The 24,888-nt window shown below is 41.8% G+C and overlaps 1 protein-coding gene across 1 annotated transcript in view; it reads left to right on the top strand.

The window, feature by feature from the left end:
• Positions 1-8,361: 8,361 nt before the first annotated feature.
• mRpL55 (mitochondrial ribosomal protein L55) overlaps positions 8,362-24,888 on the top strand; it is a 42,665-nt gene continuing 26,138 nt past the window's right edge. Inside the window, exons 1-2 of the mRNA XM_070082358.1 lie at positions 8,362-8,383; positions 23,310-23,511. Of these exons, the coding sequence (XP_069938459.1) occupies positions 23,311-23,511 (201 nt within the window). The 5' untranslated portion in view covers positions 8,362-8,383; position 23,310. The remainder of the gene's footprint in view (positions 8,384-23,309; positions 23,512-24,888) is intronic.

Raw genomic sequence — 24,888 nt, 5'->3', positions numbered from 1 at the left:
AGATAAAATAAGGCAAGGTAAGAGAATTTTTCAGATTTTTAACTCGGAGGTTCACCCACACACGATAACCCAATAAAGTTAGTGCGTCATTGGGTACTGTCTTGTCTAATTTCTATCGGGGTGCGCCCTCGTGTGTGTGTGTGTGTGCGCGCGCGCGCTCGTGTGGGTGTATGACCCACTTAATATTTGTATTTATAACTCATTACAATTGTGACCAGGTGTGGACGTATCAGTGGCTCATTACTTTGTAATTTGTTCATGACTGTAGCCATGTATAGGAGTGAGGCTGATTCATTACCTTTGTAACTTGCCATGATTGTGACCAGATCTACCTGGAGTTCATTACCTTTGTAACTAGTTCAGCTATCATAACTTTGGGGTCCAGTCCCTAGATCCATTATATACCTTTGTAATCTTTTGACTACCGCCCACAGGATGGGTATGGGGTGCATAATAAAGATATTAAACTAACTCCCCCCTTCCCATTACATCTATCCACATGGAACAACTTAAACTCTTGAATATTATACTCAGCAATCATATCCCGATGATGCGACATGCTGCTCAAGCACTCTTCTGGTCAGTTCATCTGATGCATCTCATAAGCGATAACACCGTATGTGCTCCTAACTGTGGACACTAGCGAGGAGGAGGATATGTCGTTATCACGGGCAACAGCTTGTCTGGTTCGTTGACTCCATGGTACACTAGTGTGGCCGCAGTCATTTCTGGGTCCTCTTCAGGAAGGAATATCAGTGTTAGTTGCCTGCTGAGTGTCTCAGTAACTTCGCACTCCAGAAGATAGTGTGTTAGGGGGTGCTGGACAACGTGCTGGCAGTACTGGCACATCTCCTCAGCCTTGTCTACCATCATCTTGGCTGTGGGAAAGCCCAAACGAAACCGATGGATGGCGGTACACTGCGCTCTGGACCAGCTTCTATTACATTCCAATTCCAATTCAAATTCAAAGTTTATTCTCTATAAGGAGGGGGTTCTCCCTGAGTAGCTGCTCGGTACCACTGTTGAGATGGGGTATTGGTTTAGAAAGACACTTAAGCAAACACTATAACATATTTATTAGAAAACGTTTCGGTCCTGGGACCTTGATCACGTTTTCTAATAAATATGTTATAGTGTTTGCTTACGTGTCTTTCTAAACCAACTTGTCGGTATTTATTACCAAGGTTTATACCAGATGGGGTATTACCTAGAACCTCCTCCATAAGTTTCATTGCTCTGGCAGCCATCAGTTTGGTCTGTCGTAGGCTGATGGGGACGGTAATCCCAACATGTAGATAGTCTGTGGCTGCCTTGGCTCCATCATCTGCCGCCTCATTTCCCCGGATGCCAGCATGGCTGGGAATCCAGTTCAATGTCGATCTGTTACCCTGATCTTCTAAAGCTGTCACTATGCTCAGGATCGATGTGATGAGGTGAACATTGTCCTGTAGTTGAGGATGGGAGAAGGCATTGATTGTAGAGGTGGAGTCAACATGTATGACAGGTCGAAGTCGATGTCGTAGGGCATGTGATAATACCTGCTGAATCGCCACCAGCTCAGCTTGAAGGATCGTGCAGTGGTCACGGAGTCGCCAGCCTTGTGTGTGGCCATTGTGGTAGAGTCCAGCTGCTGCTCTCTTTCCTGTCAGGGTCGACAGAACCATCTGTGAAATACACTGCACATGTGCCTCCCTCTGCCAGTGCCATGCTTGTCTCAACATGATTGCTGATGTTGTCTTGACTGCAGAGACGCTTAGAGGTAGGTAGTTGCATGACGCAAACATCGGCTGGATCTAGGCGCCAGGGAGGTGGTGGATGATACCCAGCAACAGGAAGGTCACAACTCTTCTCAAGGAGTAGTTGTATAGGCAGCAGCTTCTGCCCAGCAGCACAAAACGAACGAATCCAGGAGTAGTCCGGGAAGAGAGTTGGATCTTGTGTCATGGTTGTCAATATCCTTAGTGGGATACCTTGCTGCCGGTGCAGAATCGTGGCTACTTTGCAGGCGTTTATGTATATTACTCTTAGCCAGGGAAGGAAGCCGGGCCTCAGATCTGAGACATACTGTGTTGGTCCAGATGGAGGCCCCAAGCACAGTTCTTATCGCCTGGTTTTGTACGACCTCCATCCTTTGCCAGCTCTGTAGGAAGAGATGAGCGAGCGCACAGCTTGTATATAGTACAAGCGAAGTACTTTGCTCGCCCTTGCACGGTGCCTCGTCATGGCTTTGAGTCTGAGTAGAGTACGAGATCTGATATACTCGGCCTGTTTCTGAAAGGTCAGCTTTTTATCAATGTAGATTCCCAAGTATAGGTAGGAGCCTGTCCACTCAAGTTCTATATCCTGAATACGTAATCTGTTCACAGGATCAGTCCATCAATCTATTCAAGATTGATGGACTGACCACATCGACTTAAGGTTGAGGGACTGATTACCTCATTCTCCCCCTGTTCTTCATGTTTCTCCTTTGTACGGACTGATAAAGCCACTGTGTGGCGAAACTTTTCCTCAATAAAGATACCCAAGAGTTGCACATGTGTCTAATTTATCAACGTGTCGGTTCTCTGAACCATTCATCTACAATTCTCTCTACTACTGCATTGCACGTCTCCTTCCGACAGTATGTAAATCTACACACTGTCGCTTGTTCCTTCAGATTGTTTCAGACAATGGAACAGAATTCTACTCCAGGCTGAGGGGCTACGACCTCAAATTTCCGACTTCAAGGATGATGGACTGATTACATCGTCTTTACATTTCTACTGCTCCTGCCTTCTTTTGTACTCGACTGAAGAAGCCTACTGTGTAGGCGAAACGTTTCGGAATAAAGTTGCCTAACTGTTGCCCATGTAAATTTCCGACCAACATGTTTTCCAGTGCTTTTATATCCACTATGGTATAAGAGGCCATGCGCTTGCATATTTTAAATCCTACCTTTCTAATAGGTATCAGTATGTCACCATTAAAAACAGCCTCATCACTACGGCCACTTGATACTGGAGTTCCGCAGGGAAGTGTCCTTGGACCCCTGCTCTTCCTCATTTACATCAATGATCTTCCAAACATATCCCAACACCTGAAACCCATTCTCTTTGCTGACGACACGACTTATGTCATCTCCCACCCTAATCTTGCCACCCTCAACACCATTGTTAACGAGGAGCTGCTCAAAATATTGACTTGGATGACAGCCAATAAACCTACACTTAACACTGGCAAAACCTACTATATTATGTTTGGTAGCAGAGCAGGTGTTGCACAACTTAACATTAAGATCGACAACACTCTAATTGCCAGACATAATGAGGGCAAATTCCATGGCCTATATAAGAACATAAGAACATAAGAACGAAGGAACACTGCAGAAGGCCTACTGGCCCATGCGAGGCAGGTCCAAGTCCCTACCGGCTTAAGCCAATGCACCCAACCTAGTCAGGTCAGGTCACATTGACTTAAGGGAGGAACACGGCAACCGACCTGTTAGCACAAGCTATCAGGTCCAACTCACACCCACCCACATCTACTCATGTATTTATCCAACCTATTTTTAAAGCTACACAACGTTCTGGCCTCTATAACTGTACTTGGGAGTTTGTTCCACTCATCCACAACTCTATTACCAAACCAGTACTTTCCTATATCCCTCCTGAATCTGAATTTTTCCAACTTAAAACCATTGCTGCGAGTCCTGTCTAGGCTAGATATTTTCAGCACACTATTTACATCCCCTTTATTTATTCCTGTCTTCCACTTATAAACCTCAATCATATCCCCCCTAATTCTACGTCTTTCTAGAGAGTGCAGTTTCAGGGCCCTTAGTCTATCCTCATAGGGAAGGTTTCTGATACATGGGATCATCTTTGTCATCCTCCTTTGTACATTTTCCAGAGAATTTATATCCATTCTGTAATACGGTGACCAAAACTGTGCAGCATAATCTAAATGAGGCCTAACCAAGGATGTATAGAGTTGAAGAACAACCTGAGGACTCCTATTATTTATGCTTCTTGATATGAAGCCAAGGATTCTATTAGCTTTATTGCGAACACTTATGCACTGTTGTCTTGGTTTCAGATTACTGCTAACCAGAACTCCTAAATCTTTTTCGCAATCCGTAATATTAAGATCTACATTATTTAGTTTATATGTGGCATGGTTATTGTCCTGTCCAACATTTAGAACTTTGCATTTGTCTATATTAAACTGCATCTGCCACTTCTCCGACCACTGCATCAGTCTATTCAAATCTTCCTGGAGTGCTCGAATGTCCTCGTCAGAATGAATTCGACGGCCTATTTTGGTGTCATCGGCAAACTTGCCGATGTCGCTCTTTATGCCCTCATCTATGTCGTTTATGTAGATTGTGAACAGCAGGGGGCCCAACACTGACCCCTGTGGAACACCGCTCGTGACGCTTCCCCACTCTGATTTCTCCCCATTTATGCAAACTCTCTGCTGCCTATTTGTCAACCATGCCTCTATCCAGGAAAAAATTTCTCCTCCTATTCCATGTGCTTTAATTTTCCTCAATAGTCTCTGATGTGGGACCCTGTCAAAAGCCTTACTGAAGTCCATATACACAATATCATATTCATTACCATGATCTACCTCCTCAAATACCTTAGTGAAAAAAGTTAATAAATTCGTAAGGCAGGAACGCCCCTTTGTAAAACCATGCTGAGATTCGTTGATTAATTTATGCTTTTCAAGGTGGCTACGAACTGCCTCGGCAATTATTGATTCCATAAATTTTCCCACTATGGAGGTTAGGCTTATTGGTCTATAGTTCGAAGCTAAGGACCTGTCACCTGTTTTGAAAATAGGTATCACATTTGCCATTTTCCACTTATCTGGCACCATGCCAGTTTGTAGTGATATGTTGAAAAGATTAGCCAAAGGTGTGCTAAGCTCCTCTTTACATTCCTTTAGAACCCTTGCATACAGTTCATCAGGGCCTGGGGATTTGTTAGGTTTTAATTTATCTATTTGCCTAAGGACCATGTCACTTGTGACCCTAATAGTGCACAGTTTATTATCGTCCTGTTCTACATAATTTATCATTACTGGAATATCGCTGGTATCCTCCTGTGTAAAAACTGAGAGGAAGTATGTGTTAAAAATTCTACACATTTCCTTATCACTGTCAGTGAGCTGACCCGAGGAACTTTTGAGTGGGCCTATCTTGTCCCTGATCTTACTTCTGTATACCTGAAAGAATCCTTTTGGGTTAGTCTTCGATTCTCTTGCAACTTTAACCTCATAATCTCTATTTGCTTTTCTAATTCCCTTTTTTATTTCTCTCTTTAACTGAATATATCGATTTCTTAATTGTCCCTCTCCTCTTTTGATTTGCCTATATATGCCTCTCTTTTGACCAATCAGATATTTTAATCTATTGTTCATCCATTTAGGATCATTTTTGTTTGATCTGATTTCCCTATTTGGAACATAATTTGACTGAGCAGCTAGAACTATGCCCTGGAAAGCATCATATCGGCAACCATCACCACCTACCTGACCCCTAGTCAGGTCATTCCAGTTCAGCCCACCTAAGTAATTTTTCAGTCCTATGAAATCAGCCAAGCGAAAGTCAGGGACGGAGACTTGATTGCCATTATTAGGGGAATTCCATGATATGTTAAAACTGAGTGATTTGTGATCACTCTCCCCAAGCTCATCATTAACCTCAAGATTATTAATTAGTGTTTCCCTACTGGCAAGAACCAAGTCAAGGAGGTTATTTCCCCTAGTTGGCTCTGTCACAAACTGTTTTAAAAAACAATCCTGGATCGTATCAAGAAAGTCACCCGACTCTAAATTTCCTGTCAAATTGCTCCAGTCAATCTGTCTATAGTTGAAATCTCCCATTAGCACAACATTTTCGTATGTAGATGCCTTACGAATTTCGTCCCATAGAAGTTTACTGCACTCCCTATCAAGATTTGGGGCCCTGTAAATCACACCCAAAATTAGTTTTTCTCGGCCCTCGAGAAGCTGTAACCAAACAGATTCAGTGGCTGACGCTTCTAATTTAATATCTTGTCTAACACAACAATTTAAATTGTCTCTGACATACATCGCTACTCCACCACCTTTCCTGTTGACCCTGTCAGTGTGGAATAATTTATAGCCTTGTATGTGACATTCAGAGGGCATCTCTCTATCTTTCAGATTGAGCCAGGTCTCTGTTATAGCAATAATGTCTATGTTTCCTGCACTTGCAATTAATCTTAGCTCATCTATCTTATTTCTAACACTCCTGCTATTAGTATAGTAAACCTTAAGGGAGCTAGTCCCTTGCTGCCCTCTGCTGTCCCCCTTTGTTTGCTGACCTGTTCTATTGTCTTTATTTATAACTTCATGCTGAATGCCTTTTATACATTTACTGTTTCCAACCCTAGTGTTGCAACCTGCTTGTTTCCCACACACACCCATACCTCTATCTTCCATCAGTTTAAAATCATAGGCATTTCACCAATGGCCTTCTCAATCGAGTCTGCAAGTGCTACCACCCCTGCCCCAGAGAGATGAACCCCATCCCTTGCATACATATCATGTTTGCCATAAAAGTTGTTCCAGTTGTCAATGAATGGGATTGCAAGTTCCTTGCAGTATCTGTCTAGCCAGCAATTTACACCAATTGCCCTAGACAACCATTCATTTCCTACTCCCCTTCTAGGCAAGATGCTACATATGATTGGGATCCCTCCCTTAGACTTAATGAAATCTATAGCTGACCTGTACTTATCTAGCAGCTCTTCTCTCCTACCCTTCCCAATATCATTTCCACCAGCACTGAGACAGATAATGGGCTTGTTCCCATTACCTGACATGATATTATCCAGTCTGTTGACAATGTCCCCAACACCAGCTCCAGGGAAGCACACTCTATCTCTCATCTTCTTATTCCTATTACAAAAAGCACGATCAACATATCTTACCTGAGAGTCACCAACCACAAGAATGCGCTTACCTTCATTAGCAGGGGCAGTAGTACCCTTACCTTCACTGGCCACTGAAGTACATTCATCCTGGAGAACAGAGAAGCGATTTCCTACCTTCAGATCTGCACTCTTAACTTTCCTTACTCTGATGCGCCTCCCATTACTGTGAACAACTCGCCACTTGTAGCAGGTGCTGGGCTGCACCTCACTGCTGGTAGCCGTTGCTACCACCCCACCAACAGCCTCCTCACAGTGAGAGACAGACTGCACCTCACTGCTAGAAGCCTCATTCCCCACATCTCCAACCACCTCACACTCTCTCCCAGGCCCATTGAGGTGGACCTTCAGCCTCCTAATCTCCTCCTGGAGAAGCAAGACCTCCTCCTTCAACTCTCCAACCTCAGCTTTTAAAACACTGTAGAAGCAAGCCATGCTTTGTAACCGTCCACGCTAATCCCCAAGCAGCTCAGGGTCTGTGACCTTGACCTTAAACGCTTTCTTGATAGTTGTGACAGGATCCACAGGCATAACACCAGACACAAACATCTCTATGACATTCCCCGTGTTCGACTAAACCTTTACAAAAATTCAATGTATTTCAAAGGACCTAAAATCTTTAACACCCTACCTGAAAACTCTAGAACTGCAGACACGTTCATCACTTTCAAAATTACAGTTAGAAAACATCTTATCTCCCTGATCCACCCCGACAACTAACTACATGATAACCACCTGGTGGTTCACACACACTCACTCACCCACTGACTATAAACCCAGAAATACTAATTTTAATCTTAAAATAATAAATCCTAACTAGTCATAAGTTTGCCTATGATACTCCAATATAGACACTTTGTATTGTGCCAAAACAAAAGCATTCACATTGCTAAACTCACAAATTATGATGTAGTCACTTAGCCTTAATACCATAATCTGTAAGGATTTAATGCTAAGAATTAATCTAAGTCTGCTCGAAATGCCTAGCCATGCTAGGTGTCCTAGAGACCCCTTCTGTAATTAGTATTTTATAACATGTAAACCACACAATACCCAAAACCTGTAAACCCCACATTGTAACCCTTATAGAGAATAAACTTGAATTGAATTCTGTAATACGGTGACCAAAACTGGCTTATACAAAGCCATCCCATATTTTAAATAATTTCTTCAATATTTGTAGTAAGTTTTTATGGGCATTCAGTTGTGCCAATAATGAAAAGTTAACAATAATAACCTATCAAAGCCAAATAGTTTGAAATGGTCTTTTATGTTCTCTTTTTAGTACTGAAATAAGGTAAATATTTCTGCCTTGATAGATTCCTGGCTCACTACACCTTCAGTTGTGGTGGCCCTTAATAACCCCATCAGCCTCACAACAGGTACAATTTAGGATTATTTGAGATATATTTACCACTATTGTCTTACATATTAATATATGTGTAAATTACCTTCAATAATTCTAGAAGTCAAATAAAATTACTTATTTTCAGTGGGGTTCATGACTTATTTCCAACACAATGGAAATAAGTCACTCTTGACTTTTTTGGGTTATCCTAGGGTCTTTACGCATATGCTGCTAGATTCAGATTTAAATTCATTTATTTCTTTGCAGGTAGTTCATTGAGATTATATTTTTACAATGATGGGTTGCAATGCAAATAGAGCCTCTGTTATGCCTTGGCATTATGGGCTGACTTAATTCAATGTCTTATTGACTACTTATCACTAAAGAAATTATCATAGTTGTACAGTGGTTCTATTAATAATAAGCGAATCTAATTTACACAAACAAAAGGATATATTCATATATTCAAAAATGCTTTTTATGACACATGATTCAGTAGCAGTTTTCAGTAGTTTACAGTATGAGACTGTTACAATTTGGTGAAAGGTAATATTGGTTTTGGTAGGTATGTATACTTCTATGTGGTAATTAGCCAATATATGAGCTGGGTTGTCTGGTCATGAGGATTTAGCATTTGGGTAATTAGTAGATTTATTGGTAGTTGAGTATTTAGTCTAGGGTGATCAGGTGGCTTTTGAGAAGTCTTAAATTAATTTTCAGATCGAGTTACTTTCGTATTTTCTGGCAATGAATTCCAAATTTTGGGGCCCTTTATGTGCATAGAGTTTTTATACAGTGTGATGTGGACACGGGGTACATCAAAAAGTGATCTGTCTTGTGTTGTGGTCATGTGTCCTGTTAAGATTGGTGAGGAAAAGTTTGAGTGGAGGGTTTATGTTTGTGTGTATTGTTCAATGTATGTATGTAGTAGGCACATGAATAAGTATGGGTGTTCTTAATGGTGAGCAGATTTAGACTTTTGAATATTGGTGGAGTATGCTGGCGGGAGTGGGAATTTGTTATCATTCTGACTGCTGCCTTTTGCTGGGTTATTAGGGGTCTTAGATGATTTAATGTTGTTGATCCCCATGCACAAATTCCATATGTGAGATAAGGGTAGATGAGTGAATGATACAGTGCAAGGAAAGCCGATTGTGGAACATAGTATCGTATCTTTGATAGTATGTCTTAGAGATTTTCTTGGTTATCTGTTGTATATGTGTCTGGAATTTGAAGCGACTGTCAAGGTGGATTCCTAGAAATTTTCCATACGTGAGTCTTGTGACAGGTGATCCGTTTAGCGTTATGTTATGCATGATGATCTATGTAACTGTATTTGTGTATACCTGAATAAACTTGCTTACAATTTGCACTATGGTGGCACATAAAACCCCAGTAGCAACAATAGGTACATTCTTTTAGTCTAACCCCTCAAGGGAGGTTCCTTGATGCTGGTGAAGGACTCTTGATCTAGGGAATTGGATCTGTGCTCCAGTTCCCCAAATTGAGCCTGAATACCTTCCATCCTATCCCCCACAGGCGCTGTATAATCCTTATGGGTTTAACGTGCCTCCATGAATATAATAATTGTTCAGCCTAACTTAACCAACTTTAAACCTAAATTCCTAAATTTGACCGTTGGATAACTCATAGTTATGTTTTAACACGTCACAGAACCTACTGCGTGGATAACTCACCTACGTAAGTGATTTGAAAATTCGGTGACTTAACTTGACTCCATTTAAGGGCACAGGGCACACATATATAGTATATTATGTATATTTAACTAAAGATTACTCATTATAGTCAAATCAAGTGGAATATATCTGTTGGGGTCCTTTTTAATTCTTGGTTTGCGGCTCTTGTGGTATCACTTTTGGGTGGCTCGGTGGTCTGGTGGCTAAAGCTCCCGCTTCACACACGGAGGGCCCGGGTTCGATTCCCGGCGGGTGGAAATTCCGACACGTTTCCTTACACCTATTGTCCTGTTCACCTAGCAGCAAATGTACCCGGGTGTTAGTCGACTGGTGTGGGTCGCATCCTGGGGGACAAGATTAAGGACCCCAATGGAAATAAGTTAGACAGTCCTCGATGACGCACTGACTTTCTTGGGTTATCCTGGGTGGCTAACCCTCCGGGGTTAAAAATCCGAACGAAATCTTATCTTATCTTATCTTAAGTACCAGGGTTCTGTCCCACCACAAGTGGAAACAGGGCATATTGCCCTACACCTCTTGCCCCTTTTCACTTGGCAGTAAATAGGTACCTGGGTGTTAGCCGACTGGTGTTGGTCACATTGTGGGAAAGAGAATCAAAGGACCCCAGTAGAAATAAGATATATGGCTTTACCGGCGTATCCTGGGTGACTAACCCCTAGAGTTAAGAAAATATTTACTGAGTTATGCTGAATGTCTAATCCTCTGGGTTGGACACCCAGGATAACCCAAGAAAGTAAGTGTGTCACTGGGGAGTGTCTGTCTTATTTTCATTGGAGGCCTTCAATCTTGTCCCCCAGGATGCAGCCTACACCAGTTGACTACTACCCATGTTAGTTAATTAGTTAGTTAGTTAGTTGTTCGTCCGTCGATTCGACGAGGACCATCTAGTCATCCTGGGGTCGAAGTTGGTGGGTACGCAGATGACTTGTCAGGCCAATCCGCGTACGAAATGTTCTCTGGCAGTGTGGACAGGGAAGGGTGGCGGCATCGAGGGGTCTGATGGCTCTGGTCTTCCTCGCCTGCCTGCGCTGCTCAGCTAGTGAGATTCTGCTTGCCTCGCAGGATGTTGCCCCTTTCTGGACAACTGCTTGCCAGTCATTCTTGTCCTGAGCTATCAGCTCCCACATGGTGTGGTTGGTGTTGAAAGCTTTCAGAGCAGTCTTAAGGATGTCCTTATAGCGCTTCTTTTGGCCTCCTTGAGAGCGCTTTCCATGCTGCAGTTCGCCAAACAAGAGTTTCTTTGGCAGCCAGTGGTCTGGCATGCGAGCAACGTGACCTGCCCAGCGAAGCTGTGTCTGCATTAGGATGGTGTAGATGCTAGGCAGGCCAGCTGTAGTCAGCACTTGTGTCTGGGATTTTATCTTGCCATTTGATGCCAAGAATTTTTCTGAGCCGTGTGGTGTGAAAGTGGTTCAACTTTCTGGCGTGACGTTTGTAGACAGTCCAGGTTTCGCAGCCATAGAGAAGTGTGGTGAGGACTATGGCTCTGTACACCTTGATCTTGGTGCTTGTGATGATGCCTCTTCGGTTCCATACATTCTTGTGGAGCCTGCCGAAGGTGGCACTGGCTTTGTCAAGTCTGGCATTCACCTCATCATCGATGACAATGTTTCTAGAAAGGGTACTGCCGAGGTAGGTGAATTTGTCTACAGCGTTCAGTCGCTGCCTGTTGATGGTGATGTTTGGCTCAACATACGTCTTTCCCGGAGCAGGCTGGTGCATCACTTCAGTCTTCGTTGTACTGATTGTCAGCCCGAAGTTGTTGCAGGCATCAGAGAACTTGTCAACACTGTGCTGCATGGCGGCTTCTGAAGCAGCATTGAGGGCGCAGTCATCAGCAAATAGCAGGTCATTGATGGTGTCAGTTGCAGCCTTGGTTTTTGCTTGAAGCCTCCTGAGGTTGAAGACAGACCCATCTGTACGGTACCTGATGCCGATTCCTGCGTCTGTGTCCCTGAATGCGTCTGTAAGCATGGCCGAGAACATCAGGCTGAACAGGGTGGGAGCAAGCACGCAGCCTTGTTTCACTCCATTTGAGACTGGGAATGGTTTAGACGTCTCTCCGTTGTCTTGGACTCTGGCCAGCATTCCATCACGAAGTTGGCGTATGATGGCAATAAACGTCTTTGGGCAGCCATACTTTACCATGATTCTCCAAAGGCCCTCTCTACTAACGGTGTCGAAGGCCTTGGTCAAATCGACGTAGGTGGAGTACAAGTTGGCGTTCTGTTCCTGACATTTCTCCTGTAGCTGTCTAGCAGCGAACACCATGTCGATAGTCCCACGATCTTTCCGGAAGCCGCACTGGCTTTCAGGTAGGAGTCCTTGCTCTAGATGTTCATTGAGCCGATTGAGTAGAACTCTAGCCAGGGTTTTGCCTGCGATGGAGAGCAGGGAGATACCACGGTGGTTGTCGCATGCCTGGCAGTTTCCTTTTCATTTGTAGAGATACACGATGGAAGCATCTTTAAAGTCCTGAGGAACTGTCTCGTACTGCCATACAAGCTGGAAGAGTTGGGGAAGTTTCTCTACCAGTGCCATTCCGCCTTCTTTGTAGACTTCAGCTTGGATGGCGTCAGACCCAGAAGCTTTGCCACTGGACAGTTGACGTATTGCTTGCTGAGTCTCCTCCAAAGTGGGGATGGCATTCAGCGTCTCGTTGGTCGGAATCTGAGGTAGACGTTTGATGGCTTCATCGTTGATGGTGGATGGACGGTTCAGCACGCTGTCAAAATGTTCTGCCCATCTCTCTAGAATTTTATCCTTGTCTGTGAGCAGCGTTGACCCATCTGCGCTGAGGAGTGGTGATGTGCCAGAGGTGGTAGGGCCGTAGATTTCTTTCAGGCCGTCATAGAAGTTCTTCATATCATTTCTGTCTGCAAAGCCCTGAATCTCATCGGCTTTGTTGCTTAGCCAAGAGTCTTGCATTTCACGCATTTTTCGCTGGGTATTGCTGCGTATGTTTCTCAGTGCATCTTGCTTCGCTCTGGACTTTGGGTCATTGATGTGGGCCATGTAGGCCTTTCGTTTCTCTTCCAGCAGCTGCTGGATTTCTGTGCAGTGTTTGTCGAACCAGTCCTTGTGCTTCCTGGTGACGGGTCCTAGACACTCCATGGCTGTGATGTACTTACTGGTAGGTGAACCATGGACACTCAATGTATGAGGCGAGTGTGTTGCCTACTAAGCCAACTGCATAACATTATATAAGAGCTAGACATAGGGTATTGCATGCCTGAGCAGATAGGCATTGTGCCTGTCTCTAGAGGAAATTTAACTTATATTTGCTTTTATTTTTTACTGCCTAAATTGTTAACTGTTAATTCACCTTACATATGAGGATCAAAAGATATTACTAAATATTTCACTGCTGTAATGGGTTCCTCATTTTGCAGTACCCTATACATAACTACAGTGGAACCTCAGTTTTCGTGATTAATTTGTTCCAGAAAGTCTGACGAAAACCGAATTGTACGAAATCTGAAGCAATATTTCCCATAAGAAATAATGTAAATCCAATTAATCCGTTCCAGACACCCAAAAATATAAACAAAAAATACATTTTATAGAGAATAACTAGAGTTTTACATATTGAAAACAATGAGAAATAAATATAAATGACTAATAAAATGGATAAGTGAACATTTAACATCACTTTTACCTTTATTGAAGACTTGTTGGTGTATGGAAGATGGCGAGGAGGGGAAAGGGAGGAGGAGAGGGTATTGTTTGGAAGGGGAATCCCCCTCCATTAGGATTTCAGGTATCAAAGCCCTCTCTGGGGTTACTTCCCTTCTTTGTCTTTTACGGGCACTAGGACCAGCTTGAGAGTCACTGGAAAATGCAGACATGGCTTGCAACAGCTTTGTTAGGGTGATAATTCTCCACCAACTCTTCCACATCCTAGCTACATGATATTTAATGGTGCCCAGGGCCATATTACCATCGACTGGGTGGTGACTGGGCCAGCACAGATTCATACACATTTTCTCTAATGCTGGAACAGAGAAAACATACTGTTTTCCCTCCGTCTGGCTAGCACACTTCCACAGTGTATAAACAATGCATGTTTACTTGCTATGTAATGTGTTTCTTATATAATATTGAAGAAAATATCATAGATGGATTAATGAAAATGTCTCTATTAACCTAAAATAAGACATTTAATGTGCCCAAGAGTGATTATTATTATGTATTAGTATTATTACTATGGCCTTAAGACTAGAGGGACACTTAGTGAACAAGTAACAAAGGCATGTTTATATGCTATGTGTAACGTGTTTCTTATATAATTTTGAAGAAAATATCATAGATGGATTAATGAAAACGTCTATATTAACTTAAAATAAGACATTTAACCCTTTCAGGGTCCGTCCCGTAGATCTACGGCTTTACATTCAGGGTCCAAACCGTAGATCTACGTCATGAGCTCAGCTCACTCTGATAAACTGTGAGTGGTACACTTGGGCCTAGATATGAGAGAATACATCTATGTGGTATGTGTGCACCACAAAAAACAAATCCTGCAGCACACTGTGTATAATGAGAGAAAAAAACTGAAACCAAGATTTTCGATTAAAACAGCAACTTTGCAGTGTTTTTTCGTATGTTTTTTATAGTTGTATTTGCAATTTCTTGGTCTCATTTGATAGAATGGAAGACATATTACAGAAATAGAGATGATTTTGATTGGTTTTAGCACTGAAAATGGCTTGAAACTGAGCTCAAAGTAGCGGAAATGTTAAATTTTTGCAGATGTTCAAGAGTAAACAAACGACCTCACACGTCTAATACACGCCAGCTGGTGGGTCTAATATGCATTCACAAATGTGGTGATGATATTTATACAATTATTACAATATTGCACAACAGCAAATCTTCTATTTTTTGGTGTGAATAAAAATTCATTATGTGAAAAAAAAAATCAAAACGGGGTTTATTTGTAACTAATGAACAGAGGAAATGTTAGTTTAGTGCCAGGAATGCCTACATTGTTTATTCTGGATGCTCTTTTGAAATTGGAATATTTTGAACTTTGTGTTAAATTGGCCAATTACCAATTTCCAATCACTTTATTTTGTAGTTGAAACAGTTGACTTGGCGATTTCTTGTGCTCAATCGATAGAATAGAAGTAATACTAGTAAAATAGCTAAGAATTTGGTCGACTGAAATGATGTAATTGGCCTAAAATGGGAGTCAAAGTCGGCAAAATCGCCGATTCGTAAATATCGCTGACACATCAAAATTCGCAAGAGCATAACTTCATCAGTTTTCCATCAAATTTCATACTTTTTGTTTTATTACCTTCACAGAAAGATTCTCTACCATTTCATAAGAAAAAATAACAAATTTTTTTTGGAAAATTCTTGGACACTGGGGCACCACTTCAGATTTTGGCCTTGGACCCTGAAGGGGTTAATGTGCCCAAAAGTGATTATTATTACGTGCTAGTCTCACGAACGTATGAGCAGCCCAGGTGGACGCGTCTGGTACAGACAATTTCCGAGTGGATGTACGAAACCTGGGGTAAAAATTCACCGAAAAAAGTGGTCAAAATCTGAATTGTACGATATTCAGACCGGACGAAAACCGGGGTTCCACTGGATAATGAGAACCTTCAGAACTAGGGATGCCAAGCCCATGATGACACTCTTCAGGTCGCTTGTTCTATCTAGGCTGGAATATTGCTGCACACTAACAGCACCTTTCAAGGCAGGTAAAATTGCTGACCTAGAAAATGTACAGAGAACCTTCACAGCATGCATAATGGAGATAAAACACCTCAATTACTGGGAGCTCTTGAAGTTCCTGAACCTGTACAGTAGGGCCCCGCTTTACGGTGTTTTGTTTTACAGCATTCTGCTAATACGGTCATTTCAAATTTTGACCAAAACTCGCTATACGGCTCCCCCCACCTGACTTTCTAATACGGTCACCACGCCCCACCCGGTTTCTTTACATTCTCTGTGAGATCCGTAAGCACTAAGTCTCTCCATTATGTCTGGAAACTCCAAAATTTCAAGTGTTTTTAAAAGTTATTTTATATATACTCTGATAATTATACTTATGTACAGTGGACCCTCGCCTAATGAACTCATCGCATAACGTTAAATCTGGCTAGCAATACATTTTAACGCCAAAATTTTGCCTTGGCTAGCGCTAAAAAACTCGCCCAACGCGATACGTTCCGTTCGAGACGCGTAAACTTGTGGCCTGAGCGCGCCTCACTTGTCCCGTGGGTGCCAGTGTTTACAAGCCAGCCACCGCAGTCGAATCGAACATACAATCGGAACATTTCATATTATCACACCGTTTTTAGTGACTGCACATGCCAAATAAGTCACCATGGGCCCCAAGAAAGCTTCTAGTGCCAACCCTACAGCAAAAAGGGTGAGAATTACTGTGGATATGAAGAAAGAGATCATTGCTAAGTATGAAAGTGAAGTGCGTGTCTCCGAGCTGGCCAGGTTGTACACAAAACCCCAATCAACCATCGCAACAATTGTGGCCAAGAAAGCGGCAATCAAGGAAGCTGTTCTTGCCAAAGGTGCAACTTTGTTTTCGAAATAGAGATCACAAGTGATAGAAGATGTTGAGAGACTGTTATTGGTGTGGATAAACAAAAAACAGATAGCAGGAGATAGCATCTCTCAAGCAATCATATGTGAAAAGGCTAGGAAGTTACATGACGATTTAATTAGAAAAATGCCTGCAACTAGTGGTGATGTGAGTGAATTTAAGGCCAGCAAAGGTTGGTTTGAGAGATTTAAGAATCGTAGTGGCATACATAGTGTGATAAGGCATGGTGAGACTGCCAGTTCGGACCAAAAAGCAGCTGAAAAATATGTGAAGGAATTCAAGGAGTACATAGACAGTGAAGAATTGAAACCTGAACAAGTGTTTAATTGTGACGAAACAGGCCTGTTTTGGAAGAAAATGCCAAGCAGGACCTACATTACTCAGGAGGAAAAGGCACTCCCAGGACATAAGCCTATGAAAGACAGGCTTACTCTGTTGATGTGTGCTAATGCTAGTGGTGATTGCAAAGTGAAGCCTTTATTGGTGTATTACTCTGAAACTCCCAGAGTGTTCAGGAAAAACAATGTCCTCAAAGCTAATTTGTGTGTGATGTGGAGGGCAAACAGTAAGGCATGGGTCACTAGAGACCTTTTCGATGACTGGTTACACCATGCATTTGCCCCCACTGTGAAAAATTACCTCCTGGAAAATAAATTGGACCTTAAGTGCCTCCTAGTATTAGACAATGCTCCTGGTCATCCTTCAGACGTGGCAGAGCGACTTTCTGGGGACATGAGCTTCATTAAGGTCAAGTTTTTGCCTCCTAATACCACTCCTCTCCTGCAGCCCATGGACCAGCAGGTCATTGCAAACTTCAAAAAACTCTACACAAAAGCTATGTTTGAAAGGTGCTTTGTAGTGACCACAGAAACTCAGTTGACTCTAAGAGAGTTTTGGAGAGATCACTTTAGCATCCTCAATTGTGTAAACATTATAGGTAAGGCTTGGGAGGAAGTGACTAAGAGGACCTTGAACTCTGCTTGGAAGAAACTGTGGCCAGAATGTGTAGACAAAAGGGATCTTGAAGGATTTGAGGCTAACCCTGAGAAGCCTATGCCAGTTGTGGAATCAATTGTGGCATTGGGGAAGTCCTTGGGGTTGGAGGTTAGTGGGGAGGATGTGGAAGAGTTGGTGGAGGAGGACAATGATGAACTAACCACTGATGAGCTGCTCCAGAGGAGGGGATAGAGAAATTGAGAAAGTTGCCTACTTCAAAGATTAAGGAAATGTGTGCAATGTGGCTTAAAGTGCAAACCTTTTTTGATGAAAATCACCCTCACACATCTATTGCAAGCCGTGCTATTACTATTACACTGACAATGTTGTGAAACACTTTAGGTTTGTCATAAAGGAACGGGAAATACAGGCCTCTATGGACAGATATGTTGTGCGACAGAGGTCCAGTGACTCTCAAGCTGGTCCTAGTCGCATTAAAAGAAGAAGGGAAGTAACCCCGGAAAAGGACTTGACATCTCAAGTCCTAATGGAAGGGGATTCCCCTTCTAAACATTAACACCATCCACACTCTCCCCTCCTCCCATCCCATCAGTCATCACCAGATCTTCAATAAAGGTAAGTGTCATGTAATTGTACATGTCTTCTTCAGTTTGTGTGTATTAAAATTAATATTTCATGTGGTAAAAAATTTTTTTTTCATACTTTGGAGTGTCAGGAACGGATTAATTTGATTTCCATTATTTCTTATGGGGAAAATTAATTCGGCTAACGATAATTTCGCCTAACGTTGAGCTCTCAGGAACGGATTAATATCGTTAGGCGAGGGTCCACTGTATACCTGTACCTAAATAAACTTACATACTGTGCTGGTGTGCAGGTACACATTAAAATCATTAAGTGTCTTATATCTCGAGACGTCATATTAGTAATGATAATACAGTGGAACCTCAAAAATCGAACTTAATCCGTTCCAGGAGCTAGTTCTAAATTCGAAAAGTCTGAAATTCGAAGCAATATTTCCCATAAGAAATAATGGAAATACAATTAATCCATTCCAGAAACCCAAAAATATTCACACAAAAAATACATTTTATAGAGATTAATTACAGTTTTACATACAACAGATACTATAGTTTTAATTATGTATAGTAATACTTATAAAATAATATTTTTACTTACCTTTATTGAAGATTGGTGATGGCATCTGGAAGATAGGGAGGAGGAGAGAGGGAGTTGGGGTTAGTGTTTGGAAGGAGAATCTCCCCCCATGAGGACTTCAGGTAAAGCCCTCTCTGGGGTTACTTCCCTTCTCTGTCTTTTAATGCCAATAGGACCAGCTTGAGAGTCACTGGACCCCTGTCTCACAAAATAACTGTCCACAGTCCTCTGTTTCTGGCACCTCTTTAACATTTCCCTAAAATGGGACATGGTTCTGTCACTGAACTTGTTGCAAAGATGGCTTGTTTCAGCTTGCTCAGGGTGGTAATTCTGCACAAACATTTGGATATCATTCCACTTGGCACGAATCTCCTTAATCTTTGAAGAAGGCACCTCATCCACTCCCTATATTAACACCTTTTGCAACATCAGCTTCCTTGATTTCTTCTTTCTTTGCCAGGATAGAACCGATGGTCGACTTGTTTTTCCCATACGCCCTGGCACACCCAACAAGTCTCACACCACTCTCATACTTCTTTATTATTTCCTTCTTTACATCTATGGTGTTTCTCACTTTCTTTACCACAGGGGTACCACTGGCAAGTTTCTTTGGGCCCATGGCAGCTTATTTCACAGTCCCACAAGCACTAAACACAACGAAATAATCGTAAAATGTGTGAATGAGAGCGCAGGTTAGTGTTCACTCAAGCATAAACAAAGCTAGACTGCTCACGGCACCTGCACGGGGACGCGGACAGAGTGGGCGGCAGACAGGCCCCGTACCCAGCAGTCCGAAAATAGGGGCGCGTTCGATAATAGGGACACAGTTTGTCCGAAAAGATGGTCCTATTTTTGAAACGTTCGATGTGTGATACGTTCGATTTTGGAGGTTCCACTGTAATAATCACCGAGTCTCATTTAAATGTTGTATATTACGTTAATATACACATTTTCATTAATCCATCTATGATATTTTTTCAAAATTATATAATAAACACGATGCATAACATAAAAAGATGATAAATACACCCCACAGTAGAATAAATAAACATAAATATGAGATGTGGGAGCCAGACAACTTGCACAAAGGACGCCATATTAGAAATGATTATAATAATAATAATCACCGAGTCTCATTAAATGTCGTATATTACGTTAATGTACACATTTTCATTAATCCATCCATGATATTTTTTTCAAAATTATGTAATAAACACGATACATAACATAAAAAGATGATAAATACACCCCACAATAGAATAAATAAACATAAATGTGAGATGTCATAGCCAGATAACTTGTACAAGTGACGGCAAGAATAACATTTTCTCTAGTCTAACATAAGAGAAAATGTGTTACTGGGGGTAACTGTAGAAAATTATTCCTTTTGTATGTATGTAAGTAAGTTTATTCATGTATACACAAATACAGTTACATAGATTATCATACATAACAGCACATGTGTAGAGAACCTAGGATAACCCAAAAAAGTCAGACAGAGTGACTTATTTCCATTGCCTTCACTCAGAGCATTTCTTCTAGACATGGTGTTACATGAGAATGGGAGTGTTCTTCTTTATTTATTCTACCGTATCAATGTGGAAACAACTTGTACACAATGTAACTTGTACACAAACCAGACGTGTACACTTTGTTTACAAGACTTACGTTCGCCTGGTTTGTTTACATAACTCTGCGCCTGTCCTCTCTCATGTACTCATTCTCTCTCTCTCTCATTTATTCGTTTTATCTCGTTTACTCACCCCTGACCCTACATTAAGACTACAAATATTTTAAGGTAAGTAATGAGTGAACTGTATATGCATTTTATTGCTCTGGGATTCTTATATGTAATAGAATATTATGTGTAGGTGGGGTGGCCTGGTATGGTAGCCTGGCTGACTACCATACATACCACACTTGATTTCTTATAATAAATACTACTCATCTCACCCTAGATTAAGACTACAAATATTTTAAGGTAAGTAATGAGTAAACTGTATATGCATTTTACCGCTCTGGGATGCTTAAATGTAATAGAATATTATGTGTAGGTGGGGTGGCCTGGTATGGTAGCCCGGCTGACTACCATACATACCACACTTGATTTCTTACAATAAATACTACTTGTCTCACCCTAGATTAAGACTAAAAATATTTTAAGGTAAGTAATGAGTGCACTACCTGGAGTTTACCTGGAGAGAGTTCCGGGGGTCAACGCCCCCGTGGCCCGGTCTGTGACCAGGCCTCCTGGTGGATCAGAGCCTGATCAACCAGGCTGTTACTGCTGGCTGCACGCAAACCAACGTACGACCCACAGCCCGGCTGATCAGGAACCGACTTTAGGTGCTTGTCCAGTGCCACCTTGAAGACTGCCAGGGGTCTGTTGGTAATCCCCCTTATGTATGCTGGAAGGCAGTTGAACAGTCTCGGGCCCCTGACACTTATTGTATGGTCTCTTAACGTGCTAGTGACACCCCTGCTTTTCATTGGGGGGATGTTGCATCGTCTGCCAAGTCTTTTGCTTTCATAGTGAGTGATTTTCGTGTGCAAGTTCGGTACTAGTCCCTCTAGGATTTTCCAGGTGTATATAATCATGTATCTCTCCCGCCTGTGTTCCAGGAAATACAGGTTCAGGAACCTCAAGCACTCCCAGTAATTGAGGTGTTTTATCTCCGTTATGCGCGCCGTGAAGGTTCTCTGTACATTTTCTAGGTCAGCAATTTCACCTGCCTTGAAAGGTGCTGTTAGTGTGCAGCAATATTCCAGCCTAGATAGAACAAGTGACCTGATGAGTGTCATCATGGGCTTGGCATTCCTAGTTTTGAAGGTTCTCATTATCCATCCTGTCATTTTTCTAGCAGATGCGATTGATACAATGTTATGGTCCTTGAAGGTGAGATCCTCCGACATGATCACTCCCAGGTCTTTGACGTTGGTGTTTCGCTCTATTTTGTGGCCAGAATTTGTTTTGTACTCTGATGAAGATTTAATTTCCTCGTGTTTACCATATCTGAGTAATTGAAATTTCCCATCATTGAACTTCATATTGTTTTCTGCAGCCCACTGAAAGATTTGGTTGATGTCCGCCTGGTGCCTTGCAGTGTCTGCAATGGAAGACACTGTCATGCAGATTCGGGTGTCATCTGCAAAGGAAGACACGGTGCTGTGGCTGACATCCTTGTCTATATCAGATATGAGGATGAGGAACAAGATGGGAGCGAGTACTGTGCCTTGTGGAACAGAGCTTTTCACCGTAGCTGCCTCGGACTTTACTCTGTTGACTACTACTCTCTGTGTTCTGTTAGTGAGGAAATTATAGATCCATCGACCGACTTTTCCTGTTATTCCTTTAGCACGCATTTTGTGCGCTATTACGCCATGGTCACACTTGTCGAAGGCTTTTGCAAAGTCTGTATATATTACATCTGCATTCTTTTTGTCTTCTAGTGTAAGCCATAGCTCCGTGTCTTTCTTTGTAGATGACACTGGATTACCATGGCAGTGACCTCCATTGAAGACACCACAAGACTTCAAGCAGACATCAACCAAAGCTTCAAATGGGCCACTCAAAACAATATGAAGTTCAATGAGGAGAAATTTCAATTACTCAGATACGGGAAAATTGAGAAAATTAAAAATGTATCAGGGTATATGAGAAATTCTAACCATACAACAGAGCGAAAAAGTAATGTGAAGGACCTGGAAGTGATAATATCAGAGGATCTCACCTTCAAAGACCACAACAATGTATCTACCTCATCTGCTAGGAAAATGTTAGGATGGATAATGAGAACATTCAAAACTAGGGATGCCAAGCCCATGATAATTCTCTTCAAATCGCTTGTGCTCTCTTAAGCTGGAATACTGCTGTACAATAATGGCCTCCTTCAAGTCTGGCGACATTGCAGACCTGGGGAGTGTACAAAGAACTTTCACAGCACACACAAGTACAATAAGGCACCTAAATTACTGGGAACGGTTGAAGGTCCTTGATCTGTATTCCCTCGAATGCAGGTGAGAGAGATACATGATAATATACACTTGGAAGGTCCTGGAGGGATTGGTACCAAACCTGCACACAAAAATCACTCCCTATGAAAGCAAAAGACTCGGCAAGAGATGCAACATTCCCCTGATGAAAAGCAGGGGCGCCACAAGTACATTGAGAGACAACACAATAAGTGCCTGCAACCCAAGACTGTTCAACTACCTCCCAGCATACGTGAGGGGGGATTACCAGTAGACCCCTCGCTGTCTTTAAGAAGGCACTGGACAGGCACCTAAAGTCAGTACCTGACCAACCGGGTTGTGGTTCATACGTCAGCTTGTGTGCAGCCAGCAGTAACAGCCTGGTTGATCAGACCCTGATCCACCATGAAGCCTGATCTCAGACCAAGCTGTGGGGGCATTGACCCCCAAAACCCTCTCCAGGTAAATGTATATACATACATGCATTATTGTGCATCCAAAATATTTCAGATCAAACAAAATATGTATTAGCAGAATGGAAATATTTGTGTGCTAATAATATGTGCAGGGTTTGATAGCAAATTTAATTAAATATTTCAATGCTAGTGTCTTTATTCCATTCTTTAATTTTTTTGCAGAATGTCTTTGTCTACATCATGGCTTCTCTTACCTGTAGTACGAAATTTTGTGACATCAGCTAAATCAAACATTAATTGTCATCGAGCTAGTATAGCACGCATTGGACGACTGACATATACACGCAAGTACCCAACAATATTAGTACAAAGTGATGGATCGACTCTAAACATTAGATACCATGAACCACGAAAAATAATTAAGGTATTTTGGTCTTGCCTCTGTTTGTAAATTTTAAAACTTATTTCATTAGCGAGTGGTTCAATTTGCAAGATTGGCTTGTATATTTTTGTAAGAAAATTACTTAACACGGTAGTTACATTCCTGAAAATGCTGTGCTAGGTAAAAACCATGTTCGATGAACTGAAGAACTTATGGGGAAAATAGGGTTATGTTCTTGAGAGCCCCCAAAAAAGCCAAACAACTTTTTTTTTAGGCCTCCACCTCTTACACAATAAAAATGAATATGTAATTGTAGTTCATTGTTGTGATGTATTATGTTGTTTTTACTGCTTAAGACTACAAATGTAACAGAAATAATAGTATTTCTTACCTTAAATTGTGGGTGCTGGTGTTTGTGGATGATTGTGGAGAGTTATGCTGTGGCCCTACTGGGTTAAGGTGGATGGTAGAGGTTCTGGTACTGAAGTTGATGGTTGTATTGGAGTGTCTAACTTTAAGTCATTCAGTCAATCAGTCAAGTCATTCAGTAAGTCAAGTCAGTAAGTTATCCAGTCAAGTCAGTGAGTTAGTTAAGTTATCCAGTAAGTCAGTCAAGTCATTCAATCAGCCATTCAAGTCAGTCAGTCAAGTCATTAGCTATTCAGCCAAGTCAGTCAAGTTATTCAGTCAGTCAGCCAAGTAAGTTATTCAGTCAGGTTGGTAAGCTATTCAGCCAAGTCAGTAAGTCAATCAAGTCATTCAGTAAGTCAGTCAAGTCATTCAGTAAGTCAGTCAAGTCATTCAGTAAGCCAGTCAAGTCATTCAGTAAGCCAGTCAAGTCAGTCAGTCAAAGTCCTTAAGTCAAGTAAGTTATTCAGTCAAGTCAGTAAGTTATTCAGTCAAGTCAGTAAGCTATTCATTCAAGTCAGTAAGTCATTCAGTAAGTCACACAAATTTATGTTTACCTCTTTTTATGTGTACAAAGTAACACTTCATTACACCACAGGTTATCTCTTGTCTGATATCTTTGTTTTCTTTGTTAATTCTAAGACTTAAATGCTTATACCTTTTCTTGCCACTTTCAGCAACACTGGTATGCCTACTGGGTGTCATGATTGCTTGTCAGATACAAGATATAGTAATTAAAAGATCAACACACAATTCACAAACACAGCTAGCTTGTAGCAGAGAAAAAAGACTGGATGCTTATGAAGTACGAATGCTGGGATGATGGGGTGGTGTAAGGGGGGGGTGGCAGGGGATGGCGGGAGGTCTCCCCTGCTGATCTACAACAACGCAGCTGCTTGAAGAAAAGAGAATTTTTTCCTTCCCACATACTGAACCGTGTTAAATTAATTTTACGAAGTGTTACATAAAATTTTGCCGCAATTCTTAAATCATGCTATACCCAAATCCTGC

Source organism: Cherax quadricarinatus, chromosome 7 (genome assembly GCF_038502225.1).
Source record: "Cherax quadricarinatus isolate ZL_2023a chromosome 7, ASM3850222v1, whole genome shotgun sequence".
Taxonomy (NCBI): Eukaryota; Metazoa; Arthropoda; class Malacostraca; order Decapoda; family Parastacidae; genus Cherax; species Cherax quadricarinatus.
Note: the sequence above shows the minus strand (reverse complement) of the source record. Positions and strands in the feature narration are given on the sequence as shown.